At 45.6% G+C, this 21,130-nt stretch overlaps 1 protein-coding gene across 2 annotated transcripts in view; it reads right to left on the bottom strand.

The window, feature by feature from the left end:
- Positions 1-1,171: 1,171 nt before the first annotated feature.
- The window catches only part of LOC129820034 (cAMP-dependent protein kinase inhibitor alpha-like), a 33,012-nt gene continuing 13,053 nt past the window's right edge, over positions 1,172-21,130 (bottom strand). The window contains exons 2-3 of one of the 2 annotated variants that reach the window (XM_055876841.1): positions 4,373-4,564; positions 1,172-4,269 (exon numbers count right to left, since the gene is read on the bottom strand). In XM_055876841.1, coding sequence (XP_055732816.1) covers positions 4,187-4,269; positions 4,373-4,517 — 228 coding nt within the window. In that variant the 5' untranslated portion in view covers positions 4,518-4,564 and the 3' untranslated portion in view covers positions 1,172-4,186. The remainder of the gene's footprint in view (positions 4,270-4,372; positions 4,565-21,130) is intronic. The other variant, XM_055876842.1, reaches the window with a different exon arrangement.

Here is a 21,130-nt window from a genome sequence, read left to right as displayed (position 1 = left end):
TTGGAGAAGTGTCAGTGCCCTAGTAATAGTACACTTACATGATCATTACATCTCTCCTCTACACAGTGTATCTATCATGCCCATTCCTTCCCTTCCTCCCTCAGTCTTGGTACTGATAGTCTCCATCCCAGGCTGCTTATCTTGCCCGCACACACAACATGGATATCCCAGGAGTTAAAAATGGGACAATGCTCTGCTCCACTCTTTACTGCAGAAAGACACAGGCAGCTCCTCAAATATGAATGTGTCCCTTTGGCTTGGGAGGATCAATACAAGACATTGGGGCAAGGCTTCACCCTAGTTACCTAGCAACAAGTTACATGGCAACGGCACAGACGAGGGACTTAGGTGGTGTGGCAGAGAGAGGAGGAGGAGGACCTAGCTTGGCACTAGCTGTTATTATAGGTGATAGATGGGTGATGTTTTTATTGTTGTCTATATTTTGTATGGTTGTGTCTGTGTTCATTGCTGTGTCTGTGTTGGCTGATGTAATCAAAACAGACAGACAGACAGACAGACAGACAGGCCGGCAGACATGCAAGAAGGCAGTCAGACAGACAGACAGAAAATAGAGGTGTTAGATCCTAGCAGAACATAATCACTTTCTAGACTAGAGCAATCATCAGAACAACACAGGGTGTGTCAGAAACTCAACACTCAGTATCCGACCATTTTCATTGGTTGTGATGAAAATTATATTTGATGGATTGGGGGCGAACCATGCATGTACAGTAGTAGTTTAACATGCTCTAGGTCTTTGACAGTCAATGAGTTAAGACAGAAAATATTTGTGTTCGATCTGGTTACGCCTCCGCTTCCAGACAATGTCTCTTTGTGCCCCAGACATAACAAAGAGACTCTCACATCATACTGAAGTCTGGACGGTTAGTGAGGAAATGGCTCCCCCTGGTGGACATACAGTCCTATTTTACATTACACCACCACACAGCATCACTGACAGCATCACTGACATGTTTTTGGAACCAGTTTGGTCCAGTGGGTGTTTTACTAAAATAATTACATTTTCCAACTAGGTATCTAGGTGATCCAATATACTTTACAATATGCTCAACAGAATGTTACTCCTGGGTTTGCAGCAGGACTGAAGTATTCCAAGACTGAAGTTGTAGAACCACCGCGGGCGTCGAAGAAAAACACCAAACACCAATAATCTATGTGAAGCTTTGTGGATTTATTATGGCATGTTGCCTACCCACCTGACAGAATCGACATGTGGAATTATGCTAAGGAAAATGTACTGCACATACCACCACTGAGAACAGGTGACACTACGAGACACACCTCTGATTTGCACTCCCCATAGAATAAACATTTACCTTGAGTTATTACATGAACGATTCCAGTAATCAGTGCAGTGCATTACGAATTAGATCCTCAGCTGCTTGCGTTTGAGACAAAACCCTACATAGATACCCACAGCCCAAACATTTCATAGAAAGACGATTGATAATACAGAATGTTCATTCTCTTGTGTTGTATAGCGAATGTTTATTCACTATACAAATATGTACATATAGTAAATAAACTCTTCCATGTGTAATAGCACAATATATACAACAGCAGTGTAATAACTGGTATTATGTACTGTGTTAAACAGTATATATATTGGCATTACTAAGTACTGTATATGTCGGTCCTTCTGTTCACCGTGCATCTGGTCCTCAGTGTTCATATTCATACTGTATCATCAGTCTGCTGTTCACCGTGCTTCTGGTCCTCAGTGTTCATATTCATACTGTATCACCATTCTGCTGTTCACCGTGCTTCTGGTCCTCAGTGTTCATATTCATACTGTATCACCATTCTGCTGTTCACCGTGCTTCTGGTCCTCAGTGTTCATATTCATACTGTATCACCATTCTGCTGTTCACCGTGCTTCTGGTCCTCAGTGTTCATATTCATACTGTATCATCAGTCTGCTGTTCACCGTGCTTCTGGTCCTCAGTGTTCATATTCATACTGTATCATCAGTCTGCTGTTCACCGTGCTTCTGGTCCTCAGTGTTCATATTCATACTGTATCATCAGTCTGCTGTTCACCGTGCTTCTGGTCCTCAGTGTTCATATTCATACTGTATCACCATTCTGCTGTTCACCGTGCTTCTGGTCCTCAGTGTTCATATTCATACTGTATCACCATTCTGCTGTTCACCGTGCTTCTGGTCCTCAGTGTTCATATTCATACTGTATCATCAGTCAGTTGCGATCATGCATTTCTAGCTCTATTGTTTTGATGAGTAAGAGATAGAGTAGTGCAGGCACGGACTGGCCATAGGGCAGTTCGGGAAAATGCCGGATGGTCCATCTTTAGCCAAGTGGGCTTGTCTAAATTGTCGTTTTTTACGCAGAATGACCATTATTTGGCTAACAATAGGGGCCTCCAGGAGAAAAAAAGGACCTGTGTGTTACAAATGCTGGGGCCGATTTATGGTCCCAGTCCGTCAGTGGCTGAGTGGAGCAGAAGGAGGCAGAAAGGACGCTCCAGACGTGATGTAACACTTTGGTGGCGGTGTTGCTTGGTGCTTGCTCCCATACCCAGACCGCAGGCATATGCCGACCACACTGGGAAACGTGCACAAGCGTTCCATCTCCAAGGCCTTGCTGTGGGTGTGGGTGGTATTCGTCTTTGAGCGTATACATCGGTAACATTGCATTTAGTAGTGTTCTGGTTATAAATGTGACATTTCTCTGTACTGTACACACCTGGATAGGCACGTCTTCTACAACAACAAAAAAAGAAGGTGTTTACATGTATGTGTCAATAGCCAAAATACTGTTGAACAGCACTTCACACAGAGCTATAGAACACAACAAAACAGGTTTCCATGTAAACTGTTACCAGGCACATTTTCAGAGGAGTCTGGGAAAATAGAAAGCCTTTTAACGAAAGAGCCTTGAGCTGAATAGATTAACACAACAGCAGTTGTCACATGCTGTTTTCTCAACCACAACACCAATGTTACAAGAGTGTATACACCCTTGTGTTATTCTAGCCAAAGTGTATTTCCATAGCTAGTGCTGACACTGAGGACTTGTGAACAGAAGAATCAACAACCTCTGCCTAATCCAAACAGCAGCTTTGTGAGAAGGTGTTAAAGTTCACAGTGAGCCATTGTTATGTAAATGCCATCTGAAAAGTACCAGCAGCCTGGCTTCGGCTCCAAGTGAGTGCAGGTCCGCTGGAGCCATGGCCCAGTGAGACACGGGTGCCGGCCCACGGAGATGGAAACAGAAAAGTCTGAGCCTACACCGGGATAAATCCGGGATAGAAATACACCAACAGCAGAGGAGTGTTTGAACAGTACATGGTTGGCAGTGAGAAACCGTTTTAGGTTGATGTCAGGAATGTTTAAAAGACAGGGATTGGATTGTCCTCCTACTCATAACATTAGCTTTAGCTTCTAGTTAACCTTTGCAAATAAACACATCAACACTTCAGGTCACAATCACATCAGTCATCGTCTTCATCTCAGCCCATTAGCATTATAGCCCCATTGGTTGTCATCAAAACCACTAACAACGTTTAGAAACCCATTTATGCTGTACACACCACGCTGCCATCCGTATTAAAGTCTCAGATCTGAATTCATACTTACATCAAATGTCTGTGTGAAAGAGGAAGCCAGCTACCCCTTGTTATACAGTTAACTCACTCTCCCCTCGTTCTTCAAACATTTCTAGTACATTATAATACATTATCACCTTATATCTTCCAGAACAATCAGAAAGCTCAGAACCACTATAGGCCACTAGGATCCGCCCATCGTCCTACCTGTTATAGACGTCAGCAGGAAATTTGACATTTGACATTTTTTCAATTGAGACTTCTCCGTTTTGCACAAAAGTATATAATCAGCATATTTCCTTTGTTTCTCATGGCAGTGTGTGTGGGAGTAGAGGTGATCTGTCCACCCACACACACCAACGCTTTTCTTAAGCCTTTTCAGATTGTGTGATAGAGACAGTTCTCTGTCCATCCTTCTAACTTTCTCTCCCACCCTTTCTCCGCTCATCCCTGCCTGCAGCTCAGCTGCTGTTCAAACAGGCCCACCACTCCTTCATTGGTCCTTCTGTATCGTCCTACCCATCCATTCCTCTTCTACAGTTATCTCATCAGCCTCACAAGAGGTAAACATTGGGGCTAGTTAGACCCCCACCAGGCAGCCTTATGATCCCTCATTTCCCTCAGAGCTCTCTGGAGGGGGTGGGGCCTCCTCCGCCGTGGGAGACTGGGCTTCTCCCTGAACATCTAGACACAGTGAGACAGACACATAGGACTGCAGTTAGTTAGCATTTTTCACCTCATTTCATCTTTATTTAACCAGGAAAGACCCTGGTTAAAGCTAACCCACCTGTGAGGTTGAGCTCGGCCAGTTTGAGTGGAAGGTCAGTGGGGTTGACCCCAGCCGGTGAACCCAGGATGTCAGGTAGGGCGTTCCTTCTCCCCGAGCGACCCGAGGATGCAAAGTCCAGCTTGGGCTCTACCACTTCCGTCATCTCCTGAGGATCAGAACCCTGCAACTGCAGAACCCTGCAACTGCTGCCTGGGAGAGGGGGAAGAGAGAGACAGTAAATCAATTTTATATTCACACCCAAATGTTCTACTGCTCAGATCACATGGTCAGGATCAACTATTTTCTAGTGCCGTTTTTGTCCACTGGAGGGAGTCCTTGTAATATCGTGACAACAGATTTTTGCACAGCTAAAGTATTTATTTCTTTTTGTGTCAACAACTAAAAACAGATAAAATATCATAGGCCAATTACTTTGTAATGTTCCACCTCAGATAGCACAGGGCTGTTTTCATCAGACATCATGCAGTTCAGATGGCCCTGGTCCGTTTGCTAGTTTCATCTGGAGCATGGCTGGACACAAGAATAGCTTTCTCTTTGTACATACTGGCTGCCTGTGTGTCTGTCTTTTGGTGACTGCTGTAGTTGGCGAGTCTATTTTGCATGCTCTGGGGTACACAAGTGACAGGCAGAATTACATCCCATGTCTCACACTCTTATGGACATGCACACAGACACACCTGGGTTGGGCTCAATTCAGAATTTTGGAATTGACTCCCATTTAACTCATGAGTTGAAATTCAACTTAAATTGGCCACACCCTGCAGGATGCAGAATTTGAATATGAGTGGCAGGATGAATTATTTAATTCAGTGCAATTAAAATAAATTACACTCTGTCACATATACTCCCTCTCCGGCTTCTAGGTCATCAGGCTGCTGATTATCCCACACACCTGTCACCATCGGCTCACGCACCTGTGCCTCATGACACTCACCTGGACTCCATCACCTCCTTGATTATCTTCCCTATATCTGTCACTCCCCTTGGTTCTAACCTCCGGTGTTATTGACTCTGATTTCATGTTGGTGTGTTGTTTGTTTCGTGTTCATTGTATTTTATTTATTAAAAACACTCACTCTCTGAATTTGCTTCCTGACTCTAAGTTAACAGGTCTGACAGGTCACACTTCCAGATACCAAATATATATACACACACACACACACACTCTCTTTAAACCTTAGAATAACCAATTATATTTCCACCAACCATTTCATTTGTTTGGCTTCTTTTTGAAGGCCTCAGGGTAAACTTAAAGGTTAAACTAATGGGAAATTTAGTACTTCCCCATATTGAACAACATGTAAGTGATTCATGAAATATAATTACTTAGAATATTCGCATACAGCTTTTGTTTTCCTTGATCATTCATTTTAACATTTTGACCTGAAAATCAATTGATTCAACAATATTGTATGTTCATGTATATAACAACCTGTTTGATGTTTTATGTACAAGATTTATTAGGTACATCACCCCGTTCACGGAAAAGGATCGCTCTTTTTAGCGATCCATTTCACGCTATATAAAGCAGGCAGACAGGCATCGAGTCATTCAGTTACTGTTTGATTGAACATTAGAATGGGCAAAACAAGTGATCTAAGCGACTTTGAGCATGGTATGATTGTTGGTGCCAGGTGCGCCGGTTCCAGTATCTAAAAAAACTCTAAAAAGCCTCTAGGGTTGATCGAGAATGGTGTGACAAACAAGAACTTCCAGTCAGCGGCAGTCCTGTGGATGAAAACAGCTCGTTGATAAGAGATCAAAGGAGAATGGCAAAGAATCGTGAAGCTAACAGGTGGGCCACAAATATGCAAATAACGGTGCAGTACAACAGTGGGTTGCAGAACGGCATCTCGGAACGCGTCGGTCCTTGTCACGGATGGGCTATGGCAGCAGACGACCACACCGTGTTCCACTCCTATCAGCTAAAAACAAGAAGAATCAGCTCCAGTGGGAACGCGATCACCAACACTGGACAATAAGGAGTAGAAAAACATCCCCTGGTCTGACGAATCCCGGTTCTTGTTACGTCATGCTGATGGCAGAGTCAGGATTTGGCGTAAGCAGCATGAGCCCATGGCCCCATCCTGCCTGGTGTCAATGGTACAGGCTGGTGGCGGTGGTGTAACAGTGTGGGGAATGTTATGTCCTTTGATACCAATTGAGCAACCTTTACATTCCCAGAGAATTCAGGCTGTTCTGGAGGCAAAGTAGGGTCTGACCCGGTACTAGACGGGTGTACCTAATAAACTGGCCACTGGGTGTATATATTTGTATACAGTCGTGACCAAAAGTTTTGAGAATGACACAAATATTAATTTTCACAAAGTCTGCTGTCTCAGTTTGTATGATGGAAATTTGCATATACTCCAGAATGTTATGAAGAGTGATCAGATGAATTGCAATTAATTGCAAAGTCCCTCTTTGCCATGCAAATGAACTGAATTCCCCAAAAACATTTCCACTGCATTTCAGCCCTGCCACAAAAAGACAAGCTGACATCATGTCAGTGATTCTCTTGTTAACACAGGTGTGATTGTTGACGAGGACCAGGCTGGAAATCACTCTGTCATGCTGATTGAGTTCAAATAACAGACCCGAAGCTTCAAAAGGATGGTGGTGCTTGGAATCATTGTTCTTCCTCTGTCAACCATGGTTACCTGCAAGGAAACACGTGCCGTCCTCATTGCTTTGCACAAAAAGGGCTTCACAGGCAAGGATATTGCTGCCAGTAAGATTGCACCTAAATCAACCATTTATCGGATCATCAAGAACTTCAAGGAGAGCGGTTCAATTATTGGGAAGAAGGCTTCAGGGCACGCAAGAAAGTCCAGCAAGCGCCAGGACCGTCTCCTAAAGTTGATTCAGCTGCGGGATCGGGGCACCACCAGTACAGAGCTTGCTCAGGAATGGCAGCAGGCAGGTGTGAGTGCATCTGCACGCACAGTGAGGCGAAGACTTTTGGAGGATGGCCTGGTGTCAAGAAGGGCAGCAAAGAAGCTACTTCTCTCCAGGAAAAACATCAGGGACAGACAGATATTCTGCAAAAGGTACAGGGATTGGACTGCTGAGGACTGGGGTAAAGTAATTTTCTCTGATGAATCCCCTTTCCGATTTTTTGGGGGCGTGTGGAAAATAGCTTGTCCGGAGAAGACAACGTGAGCGCTACCATCAGTCCTGTGTCATGCCAACAGTAAATCATCCTGAGACCATTCATGTGTGGGGTTGCTTCTCAGCCATGGGAGTGGGCTCACTCACAATTTTGCCTAAGAACACAGGCATGAATAAAGAATGGTACCAACACATCCTCCAAGAGAAACTTCTCCCAACCATCCAGGAACAGTTTGGTGATGAACAATGCCTTTTTCCATCATGATGGAGCACCTTGCCATAAGGCAAACGTGATAACTAAGTGGCTCGGGGAACATAACATTGATATTTTCGTCCCATGGCCAGGAAACTCCCCAGACCTTAATCCCATTGAGAACTTGTGGTCAATCCTCAAGAGGTGGGTGGACAAACAAAAACCCACAAATTCTGACAAACTCCAAGCATTGATTATGCAAGAATGGGCTTCCATCAGTCAGGATGTGGCCCAGAAGTTAATTGACAGCATGCCAGGGTGGATTGCAGAGGTCTTGAAAAAGAAGGGTCAACACTGCAAATATTGACTCTTTGCATCAACTTCATGCAATTGTCAATAAAAGCCTTTGACACGTATGAAATGCTTGTAATTATTCTTCAGTATTCCATTGTAACATCTGACAAAAATATCTAAAGACACTGAAGCAGCAAACTTTGTGGATATTAATATTTGTGTCATTCTCAAAACTTTTGGCCACGACTGTAGACTACACCTAATATAGAATAGAGGCATTTTAATTTCATTGAATTTCACTGAATTCAATTTCCTTTCATCCAAATGTTGTATCCTGTTTTCTACTACAAAATTAAATTAAAATTCAAGAATTGAATTTATGAGGCATTCTCAATTAAATTCTGAATTGAACCCAACCCTGACACACATACACGAAAAAACAGAACAATGTGCACATGCATTTCTACACACATTTCTAACAAATATATGCACACACAAATGCACACATCGACCTGCTGTTTCTATGGCAACGGATGAAAAAAACACCTCTGGTTAGCAAACATGAGTCCAAACGACCCATTCCCTCTTCTATCTCCCCCTCTATGTCTCCGTCAGTATTCAGTTCTCTTGAAATAACCCACTGTCTTTAGTAGAATCCCAGTCTCTGTCTCAACAACCATATTGAGGACACACACACACACACACACACACACACACACACACACACACACACACACACACACACACACACACACACACACACACACACACACACACACACACACACACACACACACACCTCTTCCATTTCACCAGTCACATGTGACATGGTGTCAGGTAAACACTGCCATAGGGTGGGAGGATTGGTAAGTACTCATACCATGCCAACATAATGACACAGCAGTTATGATTGTTCTGACGTGGGTAAGGAGATGTGTGCATGCACAAGACGGCCCTTTGTCAACAGTTGTTATCGCTCTCACTTCACACTGCTTGCCTTCTATCTTTCCCTCTCTCCCTGCTCCTCCACTTGTAGATCACTCCCACTCATCCTGTCCTTGTCTCCATACACTATTTTATTTAACCTTTATTTAACTAGGCTAGTCAGTTAAGAACAAATTCTTATTTACAATGACGGCCATTATCTCATTTAGAATCTCTCCCTCTTGTACTCGACCCCGGCCTATTTCATAACAAAAATAACAATAATTAGTTTCATATTGAGTTTTTCTCCAACTGAAATAGCTTTACATTCAATAGGATACTAGATAACTCACCCCAGGCACTTCAGTAGGGTACTACAACAACACATCACATTCCCAGGCTTTTCAATTGGCACCCACTACAGAGAGACAGTAGGGGGTCGATGTGAATGTGTGTCTGTATGGTGTGTGTGTGTTAAGCTCTGTCCTCTGTCTCCAGCATGTTACGAGTGTGTGTAGATGTCCAGGGAGGCAGGACAGTTTCTTCCTCTTCCCCTCTCAGGCCTCCGTTAGAGCTGCTCTTTGTGTGGCCCTTCGAGCCTCCAGAAGGAGGGAAGACAAGCTGCAATTAGCATTGACAGGTCTACAGCTGTCTTCATGGCTGTGTTGATTACAGGAGAGGCCTGTCTCTGTCTGCCTACTGAACACATAAGACACATTACAGGAGAGGCCTATCTCAGTCTGCCTGCTGACCACATTACAGGCAGGCAGGCAGGCAGGAGACAACAGGACTGAGAGGGCCAAGCAGGACCATCATGCACTGGGGAAGGCTGACAGACAGACAGAGACAGAAAGACAGACAGGAATACAGACTCCAAACAGGTCTGCTGCTCTCCAGAGATGTTTGTGTTATCCAGAGCTGGCTGGCTGGCAGACTCCAAACAGGTCTACTGCTCTCCAGAGATGTTTGTGTTATCCAGAGCTGGCTGGCTGGCTGGCAGACTCCAAACAGGTCTACTGCTCTCCAGAGATGTTTGTGTTATCCAGAGCTGGCTGGCTGGCTGGCAGACTCCAAACAGGTCTACTGCTCTCCAGAGATGTTCGTGTTATCCAGAGCTGGCTGGCTGGCTGGCAGACTCCAAACAGGTCTACTGCTCTCCAGAGATGTTTGTGTTATCCAGAGCTGGCTGGCTGGCTGGCTGGCTGGCAGACTCCAAACAGGTCTACTGCTCTCCAGAGATGTTCGTGTTATCCAGAGCTGGCTGGCTGGCTGGCAGAAAGACTCCAAACAGGTGTACTGCTCTCCAGAGATGTTTGTGTTATCCAGAGCTGGCTGGCTGGCTGGCAGACTCCAAACAGGTCTACTGCTCTCCAGAGATGTTTGTGTTATCCAGAGCTGGCTGGCTGGCTGGCAGGCAGGCAGACTCCAAACAGGTCTACTGCTCTCCAGAGATGTTTGTGTTATCCAGAGCTGGCTGGCAGACTCCAAACAGGTCTACTGCTCTCCAGAGATGTTTGTGTTATCCAGAGCTGGCTGGCTGGCTGGCAGACTCCAAACAGGTCTACTGCTCTCCAGAGATGTTTGTGTTATCCAGAGCTGGCTGGCAGACAGACAGGAAATAGGTCTGCTCTGCAGAGATGTTTGTCTTAGCCAGAGATGGCTGCTTCAGATGTGTCAGACCACAATCTAGGGCAATCAATGACAGTTGAAAAAGAATATCTTATGTTACTGTATAAATCAGGAATGTCATTTTTTTTCCTAACCTATTCTAACCATGGATCACTTTTGAACCAAACCTGACTAATGCACAACATCTACAGTGGAGGCTTAGGATAATGACCCAACTAGGTCTTGGTAGGGAGGGATCATTCTGTATAAAATGGTGACCTATAGAATACATCGGCTTGTTTCATCAGACAACCTCTGTGGTGTGTACTGTGTATTAGACACAATACTAATGCCAGGTAATATAAAAGCCCTCGATCGAATGACGAGTAGGTCAAGGGTTGTTTACAACACTGCTATTAAAGCATAGAGAGTTGAATAGGCGTCTGACTGGGAATGTCTTCAAAGACCAGGATACACTAACACTAGAATTAAAGGAATGCATCATAAATTGTGAAAAATACTCACAGGGACTTTAACTACCTCCATTTCCCTCTATAATCAAGTTCAAAATATTTATTTTGAAACATGATCGCTATCCAACAGCTCTGTAAAATTACCACACAGATAAAATGGTTCCTTGTACACACTTTCTACTTGCTTTAATGACCCTGTCATTCATGCGCCTTCTTTTTTTACCTGGTTAATATCCCGGAGAAAAATCATACAGGATCTATCATCAGATCTCCTGAGCTTAACACCATTCATTGAGACACTCTCAGTCACAAGTCATTCTGAGTCACAAAAATAGAATCTAAAATGAACTGAGAGCTTTGGATTTCATGCATTTCTGATCCGAGATAGAGACTGAAAGATTACCTATTCAATATGGGACCTTAGTGACTGAATGTAAAAGGCTCTGGATGAGAGTCAGTGTACCGTTTTAAATGCAAATGCATTGTATGTGGGAGGTCCGTGCTCTTTCCAGCAGAGGGTCTTTTCAGCACCATGGACAGAGATATAGAGATGTGGCCTGGGCAGCTTCTAGTCAGTCAGTCAGAGTGTGTCCTATGCATACAGTCAGCCAGCCAGCCTCATGCATATAGTCAGACAGCCAGTCAGTCACTAAGCCAGCCAGCCCGACAGTGTCCCATGCATACAAGTTCTACAGGGCCTGGTCAGTGTGCATCAATCCAAGAATGAAAGAGACAGAGAGGGAGAGATAGATAGAGAAAGAAAGAGAGCGATAGAGAGAGAGAGAGAGAGTAGTGCTGGTAAGGTCACGATCTTAGCAGAGACCTAGCTCTAAACCCAACACCAGAGCAACGTGTAAATGAGATGAGGGGGGAAACCTCACCTCCACGTAGAGGTGTGGAGACAGGAGGTATTTTCAGCATCTCACCTCAGTAAAATACAATTTTCAGTTTCTTACCTCACTTCTTTTCTGTATTTTTTCTATCAGTCCTCTTCTGTCTTTTTCTATCAGTTTTTTTATCAGTCATTCATTACTCACCCTTTTACTTTCCCCCTGTTTTGTGCTTTAGTCATTCTTCTTGTCTCTCGAACTCTCTTTATTACCACCAAGGCACAAAGCATAATTACAAATAATTTGTATCCTGCAAATTGACCGCAAGAAGCCCAAACAGATGTAATATTTGATTAAAACATAATAATTTCAAACCTTGCTTACATTGTATATAGTTGCTTACATCACATACAGTACCAGTCAAAAGTTTGGTCACACCTACTCATTCAAGGGTTTTTCTGTAATTTTACTATTTTCTACATTGTAGAATAATAGTGAAGACATCAAAAATATGAAATAACATATGGAATCATGTAGTAACCAAAAAAGTGTTAAACAAATCAAAATATATTTTAGTAGCCACCCTTTTCCTTGATGACAGAATTGCACACTCTTGGCATGCTCTAAACCACCTTCATGAGGTAGTCACCTGGAATGCATTTCAATTAACACGTGTGCCTTGTTAAAAGTTCATTTGTGGAATATATTTCCTTCTTAATGTGCTTGAGCATGAAGGTAGTAGGGGTGGTATACAGAAGATAGCCCGATTTGGTAAAATGCCCAGTCCCTATTATGGCAAGAACAGCTCAAATAAGCAAAGAGAAAATGACAGTCCATCATTACTTTAAGACATGAAGGTCAGTCAATGCGGACAATTTCAAGAACTTTGAAAGTTTCTTCAAGTGCAGTCACAAAAACCATCAAATGCTATGATGAAACTGGCTCTCATGAGGACTGCCACAGAAAAGGAAGACCCAGAGTTACCTCTGCTGCAGAGGATAAGTTCATTAGAGTTACCAGCCTCAGAAATTGCAATCCTAATAAATGCTTCACAGAGTTCAAGTAACAGATACATCTCAACATCAGCTGTTCAGAGGAGACTGCGTGAATCAGGCCTTCATGGTCGAATTTCTGCAAAGAAACCACTACTAAAGTACACCAATAAGAAGAAGAGACTTGCTTGGGCCAAGTGACACGAGCAATGGACATTAGACCAGTGGAAATCTGACCTTTGGTCTGATGAGTCCAAATATTATATTTTTGGTTCAAATGTTGTGTCTTTGTGAGATGCAGAGTAGGTGAACGGATGGTCTTCGCATGTGTGGTTCCCACAGTGAAGCATGGAGGAGGAGGTGTGATGGTGTGGGGGTGCTTTGCTGGTGACACTGTCAGTGATATATTTAGAATTCAACGCACACTTAACCAGCATGGCAACACTGTCACACCCGGATCTGTTTCACCTGTTTTGTGCTTGTCTCCACCCCCCCACCAGGTGTCTCCCATTTCCCCCCACTATCCCGTGTACTTATAACTGTGTTTTCTGTTGGTCTGTTACCAGTTCGTCTTGTCTTGCCAAGTCTTACCAGCGTGTTTTCCCGTATCTCTAGTTTCTGTTTTCTAGACTTCCAGGTTCTGACCATTCTGCCTGCCCTAACCCTGAGCCTGCCTGCCGTTCTGTCCCTGATTGACACTGCCTTGGATTATTGACATCTGCCTTCCCTTGACCTGCAATTTTCCTGCCCCCTGTTTTGTAAGAAACATCTCAGTTTCTAACTGTCTGCATCTGGGTCTTATCCTGTGTCGTGTTAGTAAGAGCTGGTGATGACTGACCCAGCAGACTCGGACCAGCGCCGCAACACCGTCTCCTTCAGTGGAGCCACCATTGGAAGACACAAGGAGTTACTTCAAAATCTTATGGAAGGATTCCAGACCTTGGCAGAACGCAATACATTGCGGGAGCAATACCATGGATTATCTATTAGGCAGTCAGCCACAACAGTAACCTCCCAGCCTCTCAGTAACCCCGCTGTCAGCAGCGCGTCTCCACAGCCCACCCCAGCTTCCCAAGTACCCCGCTTACCTCCTCCGGAGTGCTACACTGGAGATTCAGGAACCTGTCAGGCATTTCTCTCCCAGGAGATCCCTTATCTTTGAGCTGCAGCCCTCTTCTTTTCCCTTGGACCGCTCGAAGATAGCGTACCTTATAACGCTGATGTCCGGGAGGGCTCTCTCCTGGGCTATGGCGTGTGAGAGGAACAATCCAGTGTGTGCTTCAGTCTGTTCATGGAGGAACATCTCTCCATTGTCCGTGAGAGAGGCTGCTCGGAAGCTACTCGTATTATGTCAAGACTCCTGTAGTTTGGCAGACTATGTGTCCGATTTCCGCACATTGGCCGTTGAGAGTGCCTGGAACCCGGAATCCCTGTTCGACACGTTTCTTCATGGATTATTGGAGGAGGTTAAATACGAGCTCGGGAGCTGCACATGGATCTCGACTCTCTCATCGCCTTGACCATACGGATCCTTTTAGTGACTACGGGAACGTAGGAGGGAAAGGAGGTCTGTTCCCAGTCATACTCTCTCGTCCAAGGATCCCACTTCGCCGCCGAGGAATCCCGGAAGTCCCCGGCATCTACATTACCGTGAGAATCCGAGGTTACCCGTTGCCGCCTGCACTGTGTGTGCTCAGAATAAGACACCACGGCAAGCGCCGGCTGGCCTCCTTCAACCACTCCCTGTTCCTCACAACCCTGGTCCCATATATTCCTGGACTCCGTCACTGGTCTCCCTCCATCAGATGGCAACACCACTATTCTTACGATGGTGGATAGGTTTTCCAAAGCAGTCCATTTCATTCCCCTTCCCAAGTTACCCTCAGCCGAGGAATTGGCCCAGCTTATGTTGCAGCACGTCTTCCGGATCCATGGACTTCCGGTGGACATGGTCTCTGATCCTCAGGTCTCATCCAGGTTCTGGAAGGTATTTTGGACCATCATTGGGTCGTCGGCCAGCCTGTCCTCCGATTTTCACCCCCAGTCTAACAGCTAGTCGGAGCAGGCCAATCAGGACCTGGAGACGGTTCCTTGTTGCCTCGTCTCCAACAACCCCACCACCTGAAGCCAGCAACTCGTGTGGGTGGAATACGCCTGCAACACTCTTCCCTGCATGGCCACTGGTCGATCACCCTTTGAGTGTTCCATGGGATATCAGCCACTGCTCTTCCCTGAGCAAGAGGTCAGCATTCCCTCAGCCCAGATGTTTCTCCCAGCTCCTGTCGCCGTACCTGGAAGAAAGCCCGGTCTGCTCTTCTCAAGACCGCCTCCAGGTATCGGTGACAGGCGGACCGCCACCGGACCCCTGCTCCCCGTTATCGTCTCGGACAGAAGGTATGGCTGTCCATTCCGGATCTGCCCCTCCGGGTGGAGTCCCCTAAAATTTCCCCCCGTTATATCGGCCCTTTCCCCCTCTGTTGTTCATCTTCTGTTGCCCCGCACCCTACGTATACATTCCACTTTTTTAAACCTATGTCTCACAGCCCTTTGAATCCTGATTTTAACTCTCTGCCTCCGGTGTCTGCATCTGGGTCTTATCCTGAGTCGTGTTAACCACCGCATTCTGCAGCGATATCCCATCTGGTTTGTGCTTAGTGGGACTATCATTTGTTTGTCAACAGGACAATGACCCTACACACCTCCAGGCTGTGTAAGGGCTATTTGACCAAGAAGGATTGATGGAGTGCTGCATCAGATGACATGGCCTCCACAATCCCCCGACCTCAACCAAATTGAGATGGTTTGGGATGAGTTGGACCGCAGAGTGAAGGAAAAGCAGCCAACAAGTGCTCAGCATATGTGGGAACTCCTTCAAGACTGTTGGAAAAGCATTCCAGGTGAAGCTGGTTGAGAGAATGCCAAGAGTACAAAGCTGTGGACAAAGGGTGGGTACTTTGAAGAATTTGTTTAACACTTTTTGGGTTACTACATGATTCCATATGTATTATTTATTAGCTTTGATGTCTTCACTATTATTCTACAATGTAGAAAATAGTACAAAGTAAAACCCTTGAATGAATAGGTGTGCCCAAACTTTTGACTGGTACTGTATCTCTCTCTATTATGCATAGGAATACTTTGGAACTGTTGTAGGTCAGGGCGTGACTAGGGGGGGGTTCTAGTTTTCCTATTTCTATGTTGGTGTACTTGGTATGGTTCCCAGCTGATTATCGTCGTCTCTAATTGGGGATCATACTTAAGTTCTCCATTGTTCCCACCTGGGTTGTGGGATATTGTTTTTGAGTGAGTGCATGTAGCACTACGTTTGTTCACGGTCTGTGTTTGTATCTGGCTTTGTTTAAAAGTTTCACTAAAATAAAGATGTGGAACTCCAATCACGCTGCGCCTTGGTCCGTCTCTCCTCAGGAACAGATTTCAGATCACTTGGAGCTGATTTTCTGGTGTTTTTACAGTCTTATGTCCAACAATTAAAAAAAGTTTACCCGGGAGGCCAAATTCGGCCCGTGGGCCGCCAGTTGAGGAACCCTGCCCTAGACCATCTCAGAGTCTCAGTGTCCCTAGATGACTGGGTGTGTGTCATCATCCCTATACAGGTGCAGAGTGTGTCATCTAAATAAGAGAGTGGAGCCCAGGATAGATGAATGAGGTCACAAACACAGTAGTAGCTATCCTACATTACTGGGATCAGCCTTCGTTGTCAAAACGGCCTGACAAGGGACTATGGGAAGGGACGGTGTGTATACTGTGCTAGCTGCTAGGGGAAATGATGTGTACAAAACCAACACAGCCATCTGAAGTTACTGTTTAATAAATGATGCTAGGGATTACTGCTTTCTCTATTTATAGTTTCCTCCTCATGCTCTTGATTATTGTTCCAGTGCCTCTTTTTCTTCCCTTTCTCCTCTCCTCCTCTCTGTGACTTATTATAAAGCTTAATGTGTTCTACTGGCTGCCATGGTAACTGCAGCGTTGCAATCAGCCTCTCCATATGATGGGAAGGTGGAAACACTAAGAGAAACAAAGAGAGAGAGAATGAGAGATAGCGAGGGAAGGAAGGAGAGTGGGGGGAGAATGAAACATTGTCTGTTTGTTTACACTGACTGGTTGTCCTTTGTTTCAGGGGATTCGTGCATGTCAGATTATTTTGACTGTCTGTTGGGTGAAGCCCAATCAATATTGCATCTTTCAAAAAAACAGTTTTCTCCAGTGCATTCACAGAAAGACAGGAGGAAGAGAGTTAGACAGATCCAGCGAGACAGCTCGATCACCCCCCCCCAGACTCACAAGTCCCAGTATACCTTTCTCTCTGTCTCCACTGATCCCCAGAACCTTTACACAGCAGCTCGCTCCTCTCATGTTTCATAAGCTAAGCGCTCAGACAAAGACACATCAGAGAAGACTTTCATTTGGTGGATCTCTCACCCAGGAGATCTTAAAAGCTGAACGTGACTGTTCTTCCAGCTACCTGGTTGTGAGCCACCTCTAGCTACAAGTTAACAAGTCAAATCAAAGTTTATTTGTCACGTGCGCCAAATACAACAGGTGTAGACCTTACAGTGAAATGCTTACTTACAGGCTCAAACCAATAGTGCAGAAAAGGTATGAGGTGAACAATAGGTAAGTAAAGAAATAAAACAAACGTAAAAAGACAGGCTATATACAGTAGCAAGGCTATAAAAGTAGCGAGGCTACATACAGACACCGGTTAGTCAGGCTGATTGAGGTAGTATGTACATGTAGATATGGTTAAAGTGACTATGCATATATGATGAACAGAGAGTAGCAGTAGCGTAAAAGAGGGGTTGGCGGGTGGCAGGACACCATGCAGATAGCGCGGTTAGCCAATGTGCGGGAGCACTGGTTGGTCGGCCCAATTGAGGTAGTATGTACATGAATGTATAGTTAAAGTGACTATGCATATACGATAAACATAGAATAGCATCAGCGTAAAAGAGGAGTTAGGGGGGGCACACAATGCAAATAGTCCGGGTAGCCATTACCTGTTCAGGAGTATTATGGCTTGGGGTAAAAACTGTTGAGAAGCCTTTTTGCCCTAGACTTGGCACTTCGGTACCGCTTGCCATGCGGTAGTAGAGAGAACAGTCTATGACTGGGGTGGCTGGGGTCTTTGACAATTTTTAGGTCCTTCCTCTGACACTGCCTGGTGTAGAGGTCCTGGATGGCAGGCAGTTTAGCCCCAGTAATGCACTGGGCCATAATCACTACCCTCTGCAGTGCCTTGCGGTCGGAGGCCGAGCAATTGCCGTACCAGGCAGTGATGTATCCAGTCAGGATGCTCTTGATGTTTCAGCTGTAGAACCTTTTGAGGGTCTGAGGACCCATGCCAAATCTTTCCTGAGGGGGAATAGGCGTTGTCATGCCCTCTTCACGACTGTCTTGGTGTGTTTGGACCATTCTAGTTTGTTGTTGATGTGGACACCAAGGAACTTGAAGCTCTCAACCTGCTCCACTTACAGCCCCGTCGATGAGAATGGGGGCATGCTCGGTCCTCCTTTTCCTGTAGTCCACAATCATCTCCTTAGTCTTGTTTACGTTGAGGGATCAGTTGTTATTTTGGCACCACATGGTCAGGTCTCTGACCTCCTCCCTATAGGCTGTTTCGTCGTTGGTGGTGATTAGGCCTAACACTGTTGTGTCGTCTGCAAACTTAATGATGGTGTTGGAGTCGTGCATGGCAATGCAGTCGTGGGTGAACAGGCAGTACAGGAGGGAACAGAGCACGCACCCCTGGGGAGCTCCAGTGTTTAGGATCAGCGTGGCAGATGTGTTGCTACCTACCCTCACCACCTGGGGGCGGCCCGTCAGGAAGTCCAGGATCCAGTTGCAGAGGGAGGTGTTTAGTCCCAGGATCCTTAGCTTCGTGATGAGCTTTGAGGGTACTATGGTGTTGAACACTAAGCTGTAGTCAATGAATAGCATTCTCACATAAGTGTTCCTTTTGTCCAGGTGGGAAAGGACAGTGTGTAGTGCAATAGAGATTGCATCATCTGTGGATCTGTTGGGGCAGTATGCAAATTGGAGTGGGTCTAGGGTTTCTGGGATAATGGTGTTGATGTGAGCCATGACAACCTTTCAAAGCACTTCATGGCTATGGACGTGAGTGCTATGAGTCTGTAGTCATTTAGGCAGGTTGCATTTGTGTTATTGGGCACAGGGACTACGGTGGTCTGCTTGAAACATGTTGGTATTACAGAATCAATCAGGGACATGTTGAAAATGTCAGTGAAGACACCTGCCAGTTGGTCAGCGCATGCCCGGAGCACACGTCCTGGTAATCCGTCTGGCCCCGCAGCCTTCTGTATGTTGACCTGTTTAAAGGTCTTACTCACGTCGGCTACGGAGAGCGTGATCACACAGTCGTCCGGAACAGCTGATGCTCTCATGCATGCCTCGGTGTTGCTTGCCTCGAAGCGAGCATAGAAGTGATTTAGCTCGTCTGGTAGGCTCGTGTCACTGGGCAGCTCACGGCTGTGCTTCCCTTTGTAGTCTGTAATAGTTTGCAAGCCCTGCCACATGAGACGAGCATCGGAGCCGGTGTAGTATGATTCAATCTTAGCCCTGTATCGACGCTTTGCCTGTTTGACGGTTCTTCGCAGGGCATAGCAGGATTTCTTGTAAGCTTCCGGGTTAGAGTCCCCCACTTTGAAAGCGGCAGCTCTACACTTTAGCTCAGTGCGAATGTTGCCTGTAATCCAGTCACTGGTGCTTCCTGCTTTAATTTTTGCTTGTAAGCAGGAATCAGGAGGATAGAGTAGTGGTCGGATTTACCAAATGGAGGGTGAGGGAGAGCTTTGTACGCGTCTCTGTGTGTGGAGTACAGGTGATCTAGAATTTTTTTCCCTCTGGTTGTTGATAGAAATAATAAAAATTTGGTAGAACTAATTTAAGTTCCCCTGCATTAAAATCTCCGGCCACTACGAGCGCCGCCTCTGGGTGAGTGGTTTCCTGTTTGCTTATTTCCTTATACAGCTGACTGAGTGCGGTCTTAGCGCCAGCATCTGTCTGTGGTGGTAAATAAACAGCCACAAAAAGTATAGCTGAAAACTCTAGGCAAGTAGTGTGGCATCCGGCTCTTTGTCCTCTGTACCTGCGTCGCTTCCTCTTGCAAATAACGGGGATGTCGGCCCTGTGGGGTGTTTGGAGAATGTCCTGTGCGTCGTCCTTGTTGTAGAAAAAATCTTTGTCAAACCCGAGGTGAGTGATCGCCGTCCTGATATTCAGAAACTGTTTTTTTGCCGTAAGAGATGGTGGCAGAAACATTATGTACAAAATAAGTTACAAATAAAACAATTGGTTGGGCGCCCGTAAAACTGCTGCCATTTCTTCCGGCACCATTTTAGTGTGCCCTCAGAAAGGCGCTAAACTAAAGTGTCCACAATAAGAACAAGTAGTTTGGAGCGAGAGAATCAATCTGCTACTCCTGTTCTTTATCCCACAATATCCAGGAGGAAAAATTGGTCATGAAACGTCATAATGACATAATTGTCAGGTTGTAACCTCATTTTTCTGGTTGAAGAGAAGTCAGACACCAGATAATAACCAGGTGAAGATGTAGTTTTGCATTGGACAGACCAGAGGTCTGTTATCTGGCAATCCTCCCATGAACAATAGATGTTCTTGTAAACTCTGGTGATCAGCTTCAAAGAGGCACTTCTCATCTGAAATCATAACTTCTGACAGCTCTAAGAAGAAAGACTTTAACAATGATTAACTCTGGGGGCCAAAGTGTGTTCTAACCCATAAAAATAAACTGTCAAAAACATGAGGAGTGAAGCAGGAAGAGAGAGGGTGTGTGTGCGCGTGGGAGCAGAGTGCCCTCTGTGTTTCATTGAGCGACTTCCTCGACAATGTGGCAAAGGTTGACATGGCTCACAGCCTCTTGTAAGAGTGGGTACAAGACAAGGCTGTCCCCTCCTCAACATTCCCCCATCTAAACAGACATGTTAACAGCGCTGTGCTGTGCCGTGGGTCACATCTCTTCTCTCTGCCTAGCCTGCACGTGCTTCTCTCTCTCCTACTGGACAGGGCCATGCACACACACACGCACGGAAGCACGCACGCACGGAAGCACGCACGCACGCACACACACACACACACACACACACACACACACACACACACACACACACACACACACACACACACACACACACACACACACACACACACACACACACACACACACACACACACACACACACACACACACACACACACACACACACAGAGACATGGCCCGCAGGCAGTGTCTGGCAACAGCACTGACTGGCAGAGGGACAGTGGCACAG

The sequence above is a fragment of the Salvelinus fontinalis genome, chromosome 22 (assembly GCF_029448725.1).
Source record: "Salvelinus fontinalis isolate EN_2023a chromosome 22, ASM2944872v1, whole genome shotgun sequence".
Classification (NCBI taxonomy): Eukaryota; Metazoa; Chordata; class Actinopteri; order Salmoniformes; family Salmonidae; genus Salvelinus; species Salvelinus fontinalis.
Note: the sequence above shows the minus strand (reverse complement) of the source record. Positions and strands in the feature narration are given on the sequence as shown.